Here is a 10,341-nt window from a genome sequence, read left to right as displayed (position 1 = left end):
AAAATACTGTGTGATAGAATGGAAATATTTAGTCGCACTTACATGGTGCAATGATAAATTCACTTTAAAACAGAAAACATTTTTGTGAAGAGACTAAACGCAGTTNATTTTTTTTTCATAAAATATGTGTGCGCAAAATACTGTGTGATAGAATGGAAATATTTAGTCGCACTTACATGGTGCAATGACAAATTCACTTTAAAACAGAAAACATTTTTGTGAAGAGACTAAACGCAGTTTCACAATCTGTACAGATTTTTACGTAGATAAGTAAACGATTTCAGAGGATAAATTTATCAATCGTTTTGTTTGGAAGTGACCCTTGCATGTCCGTATGTACATAGGTATTTAAATATTGGGCCTCACTGAATGCGTTTGTTCAGTTTTAATGAACAATCCTTTGTTATTTTAAGCCTTCTTGCATTGCATTTCGATTTTTCATGTAGCCCTGTTATTCAAAATACAAGATCGTTCGTATGTTAATTTCCCAATTACAAATCGTCGCCTGGGTATAAGATTGTCGTATGTTAATTTCGGCAGGTTGTGGGAAATCGCGATTGAAGTTTGGAATGCAATTTCTCAAAAACGCGAAGATAGATTTTCTCCTAAGCATCTGAAAATGTTACTAGTTCACAAAATTCTTAAATTATTTAATTTTTAAAGTTTATTGTTAATTAGTTTTGAGTTTATGAAGGATTTTCTTTAGTAAAATTTTGTCGTAAGCGTCATTTGTCCACAATTTGGCAGCCACTTTGTATGAAATACGGCAAAATGTGATCAAAATTACTACCAAATTAACGACACTTTTTACTCAATATCTCGGAAACTAAAGGAGATATCCAAAAATAGAGAACGCCATTTTTAAGATAATGATTAGTTTAATATGACTGCGTCACTAACTAAATTTGTTCTAAATTATCGAAAAAATTGTAGTCAATATCTCGGAAACTAAAGGAGATATCTAAAAACGATAAAACCAATCGAAAGTCCTTATTTCAAAATATATAACTGCATCTAGAACTTTTTTACCCAGGCGACGAAATATGTAAGATTTCTTTTATAGTCAAATTAAATGTAGCAAGTGGTCGGTGAAATTACGGAACGCTGTGTTACAAACGATTTTGGGAGCAAATAAAAAATTATCCAAGTGAATGCGTGTTAAGAGAGGCATTTTTACAGAGTTCTATCTATTTGAACCTTAATCGTAAAAATGTAGAAAATATACCCAAATTCTCTCTTTCGCTGCTATTCAAATTGCTATTATCACATCTTGTTTCATAAAGTTTTTGAAGAGATAACTGACTAGTACATACGAGCACAAATTTTTTCGACCAAAGCGTGCAGGCCTATGAATAAAAACAACACTCTCTACTAGTTAGTATTGCTTTCGAATTTCTCTTATTTATTTGCGATTATCACTCGTTCCACCCTACGGCCAAATGAAAAAAAAATTGGAGACATCAAAAAGAGTATCACAAAAATTGGCACACATAGGTATGTGTGAATATAATTGTGGATGTTAGTGGACCCGTCCATATTTGTCAGTTATATACAGTGGCGAACGCAGGTAGGGGTTTTAGGGGGCTATATATTAATACACTAACATAAATTTTGTCCGCCTTCGTTTGGCAATTCTACCGAACCAATTCCGAAACCAAGAACACCATTTGACAGGTATTTTTCTGTGGATGAGAAGAGTGTTTATGGTTTCAAAAGTGGTTGAAAATTACGGCCAAAATTGTAGTTTAAAGATATCTGTATTTGTGAATAGTTGTTGTTGCAAAGTGTTCAATTTGAGTTGGTTTTGCATTTTTTTTACCTCGTATTTGAGATGCAACTTTGTAATAAAGATGTATGTAAAGATGAGGAAATAAATAGTAACGGTTAAGAGAAAAACGTGAAGGCATTTAGGATAAAGACGAAAATGAAAACAATGAGAAATATATGAGAATAATGGTAACTGAAAGGATAAAAAAAAATAAACAAGTAAGAAAGTCTAAGTTCGGGCGGAGCCGAAAATTAAATACCCGGCGCAAGTATTAAATACATGTTTTTCACCTTTCCGCGAGCTACCGCCACATGGTAAGTGGGGGTGTATCAATTCTGAGTAAATTAGCGTCCTTAAATTTCGAAATGTTGAAGTTTCAAGCATTTCTGAAATTTACCGTTATATGAAAAGCGGCCGTAATTTTAGTCCGTTTTCAATACTTTTCAACGTTTTGCTTTTATGTGGCAAGCACAATAGCCATACCGAGTTTGGTACAAATTAGTAGAACGGCTACCGAAATACATATATGTGATCATAAGTGGGCGGTGCCATGCCCATTTTCCAAAATTTTATCATAAACACACTTCTTGGTAAAGAATTGTTGCAAGCATCAATTTTGAATAAATTAGCTTTAATATTTACTGACTTATCGAAGATTTTGTATTTCTCTAAATTACCGTTATATGGGATGTGGGCGTGGTTATTGTCCGATTTTAAAAAGTTACGGCCATTTGGTATGCTGTACTAAGGCCAACCACTGTGTCAAATTTGGAAGAAATTGGTGCACCGGTTACCAAGTAACCATAAGTGGACGTGGCTACACCAATTATCCAAAAATTTATAATATTCTTATTTTTCGTTTAAATTTTATTGTAAATGTCAATTCAGAGTGAATAATCTTCAGTATTTACTAAAATATCGCAGTTTTCGTATTTCTGAAAATTTCCATTTTTTGGGAAGTGGGCGTGGTTACAGTCCGATTTCGCCCATTTTCAATACCAACCTACTTTGGATAAATGGAAACCTACATACCAAATTTCGTTGAGATATCTCAATTTTTGCTCGAGTTATCGTGTACACGGACGGACGGACAGACGGACGGACAGACAGACATGGCTTAATCGACTTCTCTATTCATTCTGAGCATTATGTATACATTTGTCTATATCTATCTCGATTCGTTTTGGCTGTTACAAACAACCGTTATGTGAACAAAATTAATATACCCTTGCGCACAAGTGCGCTCGGGTATAAAAATAAAAAAATAAGCTATCGAAAGTTATCAAGTAACTGAAATTTATCGAATCATCGAAGTTTATAATTATTGAAATTTATGGAGTTATGCATGTTTATTGAGTTATTGCACCGCATCGAATCATTCAAATTGAGTTGTCGAAATTTATAGACACAGAAAATTACTTGTCGAAATTTACGAATAGTTATCGAGCTATAAAAATATATGGGATTATGGGAATTCGTCAAGTTATTCAAATTTATCAAGTTATCGATATTTATTGAATAATCATTATTTATAGAACTAACGAAATTTATCCAGTTATCGTAATGAAACGAGTTCTTTGAACTTTTTGAGTTATCGATATTTATTGATTTATGGAAATTCGTCGATTTATCGAATCGTATTTTTTCGGAATTTCTTAGAATATATCCCGTTATCGAAATTTCAAGGTTATATAAGTTTATTGGCATATCAATACTTGTCGAATTGTATTGTATTACCAGAGTGTAACGTGTTATCCAAATAAACCGAATTTATATCGGGATATATTAATTTTTGAGTCAATTGAAAGTCCTGCGAAAGCCCTACAAAGATTAAAAAAATTTAGTCACGGTATAGTTCAAAGCTGGGAATATTGCGGTAAGTTATTCTGTACATTATAAGTTAAACGACGTGCTAAGTTAGAACACCCCTCCAAGAGTCATAAAAAACTAGATAAACGGTCGAATTTCGACAGTATCTGGCACTCGTAGTACTAACGTGAAGGCGTAGTTTGATTAAGGCCCAAAAATGGTCGCTTCTATAAGTTTTAAAAAAATGTTACCACCATTGTTTTCAAAATGCCGGTAATTTCACAACCCTCTGCGTCGCGAAAATTAAGTTTTAAACTCCCTGCGACAGAATTTACATATTCATGTTATCGCAGGTTCCGCTTAATGATGTATCAAACTTTAGTCGCCGTAAACTAAGCGATAACGAAAGTTATGAACTCCTTCAAAACCGTGGCCACAGGATTCTATTTTTAAATTTCCGTTTTCGCTAAAACGTAATTTGAAATTTCAATTGTCATGAGGTAAAATGTGTCAAAGGCAATTTTCTACATTTCAATTTTAAATGTTATGCTGATATTTCGGCGTTTTATTACTAATATTTAAATTAATATTAGGCGGTGTTCATCTAAACCGATAACTTGATCAAGCAGATATTCTTATAAATTTAAGAGCTGTATTCCATAAATGCCCCATACTCTCTTCTCTGGCGACAGATTTACATTGGCTTCAGGTTATCAAGATTATTCAGTGAAATCGTTTTAGAAATTTATCAGATATGTGTAAACGTGTTTCCATACAAATTTGGCAGTTGATTTCCAAAGTTTACACAATTATAAATCTATACGATTTATACCATGATAAAAAATAGGAAGGTAGAACCGCTGAGGAATTTTTCAAATTCTTGACGTTTGCAAGCAATTTAATTTTAAAATTTTACACACAAACTCACACACACATTCTCATTTTCAATACCAAACAACAACAACTTTGGACAATTATATTTTTTACTCTCAATTTTATACGATTTTAAAATGTTATGCTTTTATCATTGTTTATACTGCAATTTTAAGGCTTGATGGATACCCATATTATATTTCTTTACATACATTTTTCTCAATGTACCTACGGAGCATAGTCCAACACCATTCCTAGAGGCTCATGATACTCAAAGGTATACCGATTCTTGCAGATAGGCCCACACTTATTGTGACAGTTGCTTCCTGTGAATGCTCCTTCTTAATCTTAAATCATATTTACGAAGAACTGGGGAGCAAAGATTAAATGGTTTATNACACTTCTTAAATCATATTTACGAAGAACTGGGGAGCAAAGATTAAATGGTTTATNGACAATTATATTTTTTACTCTCAATTTTATACGATTTTAAAATGTTATGCTTTTATCATTGTTTATACTGCATTTTTAAGGCTTGATGGATACCCATATTATATTTCTTTACATACATTTTTCTCAATGTACCTACGGAGCATAGTCCAACACCATTCCTAGAGGCTCATGATACTCAAAGGTATACCGATTCTTGCAGATAGGCCCACACTTATTGTGACAGTTGCTTCCTGTGAATGCTCCTTCTTAATCTTAAATCATATTTACGAAGAACTGGGGAGCAAAGATTAAATGGTTTATGCCTGGATTATAATGGAAGTAACGGAACGGAGTGAACTGTCACTTAATTATCTATTGTATGGCCAATGAATTCAAATGATTATAATGCACTTGAACGCAACGTAAAACGGAAGCATCTAAAATCAATAGATCCTTACGAATTCGCCGCGATTTGTTACGATTCGCCCCGTGCATTATAATCCAGGCATTAGCTTTACTTTTCAACTTCGGAGATATAGAAGTAACTAGCGAAGAAATATTGAATACAATTTTTTCTTAAAATTTTTTCTTACAATTTTCTCTTTTTAAGACTGCTGCTTCGTAGAGAAATGATGTTTCTAATTTTTTCATGCATACATACATACATATATCTGTAATCACTCGAATTTATTTAAAAAATGAAAATATAAACATATTGGACCACCGAAACGCATATTTGGTGGAACTGATTAAATGAAAAGAACGATGAATTGTTCCAGCAGAGAAAGAGTGCGACGCGACTCGGGTAAATAAGGGCGTGGCTACAGCAGACAGAAAGCTCAGTTGTAAAACAAAAAACTACGAGTACAGAGATCAATTGCCTTAAGAAGTATTGTAAAGTGTTTGGAGTACAATAAAGTTATTGGTGCAGTAATTTGAGCGTTTATTTAACAATCTAACGAAATGTAAATGCGGATTTCAGAATTCAGCGATTAATTCAAGGATTAACGAAGATGATTTTGTAAATCACACAGTCACGTTTTCTAATATTTTTTTGAATCACGAAAGCTCGTTTTTTAGTCACGCACGTTCACGTACGCTTTTTCACGGGCACTTTTTTTAACTGAAACTTATATAAATTGCATTTCATATAAATAGGCTTTTATCAAATAAGTTATGTTACAAGTTTGAGGAGTGATTGCTTTGGGAAAGCCCCCCGGTACTATATCCATCGCAATATTTGCGTTTTGCATACTTTATAATGCTATTCTCATATGTACTTGTATGTAAGGAATAGCGAGTTCTCCTGTCCTTCTGTGACATCCCAAATATCCCTTCCGTGTTCACCTTGGCATTGGAATTGCCAAGTACGATTTTGCTATCGTGACGGGCGCAGCGCTCGTATGTACGCTCGTAGCGCTCATAGAGATCTTTGGATGCCTCCTCCTTCTCTTCCGTCGGAGTATGGGGCCAGATGAGCGAGATGTTTAAGAATCTCGCTTTGATGAGGATTATGGCTAGACCTTCTTCCGCCAGGGTGAATGCCAGTACTCGGCGACGGAGTCTCTCTCCCACCACAAACCCAACACCGATTTTGCGCTAATTTACGTGGCAACTGTAGTAGACGTCGCAAGGCTCCACGCTTATCTTGCCTTGCCCCGTTCATCGCATGTCTTGAAAGGCGATGTCAGCCTTTGTCGTCCCGAGGACATCAACCAGCCGACCGAGGCACCTTCCCCACTAAGGGTCCGGATATTCCAGGTACATACCCTCAAATCATAGTCCTTTATACGTTTGCAGTGGTCGTTATTAAGAGGGTTTATTTAGTGGCGAGACCATGCGCAAGCGAGGTTTTACGGCTTCTCAATTTAGCTCGCTCCCAAACGGTGGTGTGGTCGCTGCCCAAAGGATATGTAGATCGTCGTGAGATGCGATTTGACCGTACGCTAAATAACCATTTCCGGCCACTTCCTAGTGAATGGCAGCCAGAAGCTTTTCCATCTTACGTGGCCTCCTTCCTACGCAACCATCCTCCCAGCTGTTATCTCAACTTCGAAATTGAAGTGAAGGTCGAAATTTTTCGCCGGTGACAATTTTCGCCGAATATTCATGATAAGCCTATCTATCTCTCACATATTTATCCGCGGGTCCGAATTTTCTCTCTACGGCCCTGATTTGTGCAGAAATTTTAATTTTTCTCAATTTAAGCCAGATAATTTTTTTCTCCCTGATGGTCGAGTGATTCTTGCTGGACTTTTCGACGAACAGAACTATTATTAGTTGATTAAACATACCCTTTAAAAAGTTTTCAACAGGAGAACAATTATTTTATTTCGAAACTTAGTTCTTGTATTTGCACGCAAAAATATTTTACCTAAACAAACAAGGACAATTATGTTTAATTATAACAACAGCTGAAATGTCAATTTAATTCCCCGCCTTTTATTTTAGAATACTTTGGTGTTTCATGAGTTTTAGAATTGAAAATGCAAAGTGTTAGTGTTAAAAATAATACAATTAATTATTACATTATAATATTTACATACAGTAACTGAGGCTTTGCTACATGATTTGTATATGAACCCATCGAATAAAAGCGTGGACTCCCGCAACACTCCACATAGCTGAAATCCCTATAAAACACAATGCAATACATAAGAAAAGAAATTTAATTAAACATTAAACAAATTCTCTTTGTTTTTGTTCTTTCATAAACCACAAGCGAATTTTTTTCTAGCATGAGTAAGGTATTAGTGTAATAAGAAGTTTTAATATGTTTACTCAAAATCAGCGATATCTTCATTTTATTATATACTTTCATGTTGAATTTAACTAAAACCGATTTTAACTACTACAGGATAAAAATGTAGCGCAGACATTGCGTTATTCCCAATTTTTCTTCCGTGGGCAACTGCTCACTTGTTTGAAATGATGCAGCTTGGTATTATTTTCGTTAGTTGAGTTACTAGTTATTTAGGCTCAAGATTTAATTTATGGAGTATGTTTTGCAATTAATTAAATGAATTACTTTAAACATGATTGTTTTTACATATTTTTTGCTTTTTTTTTTGTTTGGCAAATACCACTAAATTTTATTTATTTTTTTAATTCTCTACTCGCATTTGCTTTTCACTGTCAGCATTATTTGATTCGTTTGTCGGATCAGATAAAGAGCACTTATAAATACTGCATTCGATCTGAAATAAAGAAAACGAAACAAGTTAGAGGTTTTTGTAATAAATAATTCTACCAATTTTAAGAATGTCGGATATTTAAAAAATCTTTTACATATAGTAAAGTGATTCAATTTGAAAATTATATTACAATTTATTCTTTGCATTAACCAACATTCGCTTACAATTAATACAAAATTGTTCGATGGCGTTGAGATCTGGACTTTGTGCTGACCCCTGCATTACGTGAAAATTTTTCTCAAGCAGCTAGTGGTGTCGAATCTTTTGGGGGGGTGTTTTACTTGGTGCCGTTAGTTAAAATTAAAGGAACAATGAAGCAGCAAGTCTATCTCAATATTCTCCAAACAAATTTTCTGAACTTTGGAGACAAAAGCGCATACCCTGGGGAAGAAGTTGTTTGCCAGTAGGAACGAGATCCAAAGAATTTTGAAAACATTCGACACCACCGGCTGTTTGAGCAAAATTTTCACGTAATGCCGTGGCCAACGCCATCGAAAAATTTTGCACTGTGGTCAAGAGAGGATTGTAATAGCACGGGTAAGCTCCGGGTAAATCGGAAGAGCTTTGGATGCGAGTAAAATTAGAATGGGTTAATATTCCAAGCGAAATTATAGAAAACTCAGTAGAGAGCATCCTCGGACGTATCGCAATTAAAAGCAAGGAAGTCTCCACAATCCTGTTGGTATCAACCTTCAAAAATCTCAAAACAGGAAATTTCAAAACTTAGTGAATACAGTTGCCTCACGTTTTTGCTGTGAATCGCTTGTTTCTTGTTAAAGAATAGCTTTTCTGTATACTAGGTTTTATTTATTGGATAGTGAAGACCAATTTCTGAAAATTGCAAAGCAATCCGCTTATTATTAAAAAAATGCTACTGTAATAAAATGCTGTTTTTGGTTTTGTTGTTGTAGCAGCTACTACAACAACAACACAATTTTATTACTTGCATGCACTCGGTTTTGGTCGCCAGTGTATGTACATATCTAATAAGGGCAGTCAATGTGCCTTGTGATGACATCATAATTTGCTCGATAAGCGCTCCTACATGCACTCATAAAATTTGATAAGAATTAAGTATTTAAATAATAATAGCTAATAACGTTTTATACAATAAACATTTCTGATTGTTCGTCAATCAACTTGTACAATAATACTTACTGTCCTTCTTTAAAATACTCTTTTAACGTTGTGCTGAACTTTTTGGAGTATTTTACAAATTCCTTTTTGCGCTGCTCGACAGCTTGTTTGCCTGTGACACCGGGTATAAACGAGCCAATTTCATTAACGACATCTAGTAGCTTTTTTATTGCGCTGGCGATTTCTCTAAAATATCAGTAAAATAAACAAATTAGTGTTTTGAGAATATACTTATTTTAACTTATGCGCACTTAATGGTCTCCAAAAAGGCTTTGCGATCGGTAATCTCATCTGGAATTCGACTGAGTATAACTTTGAGCGCAACCGATTTGCGATTCAATTCTTGGAATGGTTCTTCAGTTCTTGTAAGACGATATTCATTTACTGCAAAAACGTAATCAATTAGTAAACAATCGAATCAATTCAAATGTTATTTTAACTTACGATCCGCATCCGCTATGTTGCCTTGTAAACGCAGCACTGCCTCATTGAGATTAACATTCAGTTCTGCGCGACGTATAATGGCCGCCACGAGGTCATAACACAAACCTGGATTATTTTGTTCACATTTCATTATGGCTGAACGCAGCGACTGTGCTGCGCCCACATCTCGGCGTTCCAACTGCAAGCAAGACAGGGCAAAAATTATATTATACAAATTAACTTATATTTATTAGATAGAATTAGCAGTGAAATACAAATTGGCTGCAGATCTAATTGCAGCATGAGACATTCCACTTGCATTTCCACTCCATCAAACTCACAAACCTTGGCGAATATTGGCCTCAGCAATACTGGAAAAATCAGTGAAGACGTTGGTGTATCTCCACCCATTGTCATTTTCAAAGAATTCCTACGCTGTTTTTTCTTTGTGAGACTTTTTATAATATTCCAATAATTTAATATTTAACACGGAAGAACAAAAATCCACAGAAAAATAAAATAGCGAAAACGAATTCCAATAAAGATAGCAGCACAGTATAGATAGGGATGCAAACGATGCATCGATATTTTTGAAACATCGATGTTTACAATTTCCTAAAATCGCTAAATTGACGATACATCGATGCCAGTTTCAGCGATGTTCTAACATCGACTTTAGTGTGATTCAGACTTGAATTCAACTTA

General features: G+C 34.6%; 1 protein-coding gene across 1 annotated transcript; it reads right to left on the bottom strand.

Annotated features, from left to right (window-relative positions):
• Window positions 1-7,304: 7,304 nt before the first annotated feature.
• On the bottom strand, window positions 7,305-10,218 carry Ccm3 (programmed cell death protein 10 Ccm3). The gene is made up of 5 exons (XM_017618325.1): window positions 9,982-10,218; window positions 9,658-9,835; window positions 9,465-9,597; window positions 9,235-9,399; window positions 7,305-8,079 (listed from the first exon to the last, which is right to left on the bottom strand). Exons 1-5 carry the CDS (start codon window positions 10,051-10,053, stop codon window positions 7,995-7,997), a joined length of 633 nt encoding a protein of 210 aa, XP_017473814.1. The 5' UTR covers window positions 10,054-10,218; the 3' UTR covers window positions 7,305-7,994.
• Window positions 10,219-10,341: the final 123 nt, after the last annotated feature.

The sequence above is a fragment of the Rhagoletis zephyria genome, unplaced genomic scaffold (assembly GCF_001687245.7).
Source record: "Rhagoletis zephyria isolate East Lansing unplaced genomic scaffold, Rhagoletis_zephyria_1.1 Rzeph_scaffold_01602, whole genome shotgun sequence".
NCBI classification, from domain to species: Eukaryota; Metazoa; Arthropoda; class Insecta; order Diptera; family Tephritidae; genus Rhagoletis; species Rhagoletis zephyria.
The sequence above is the reverse complement of the archived record's forward strand: the minus strand, read 5'-3'. Positions and strand labels throughout refer to the sequence as shown.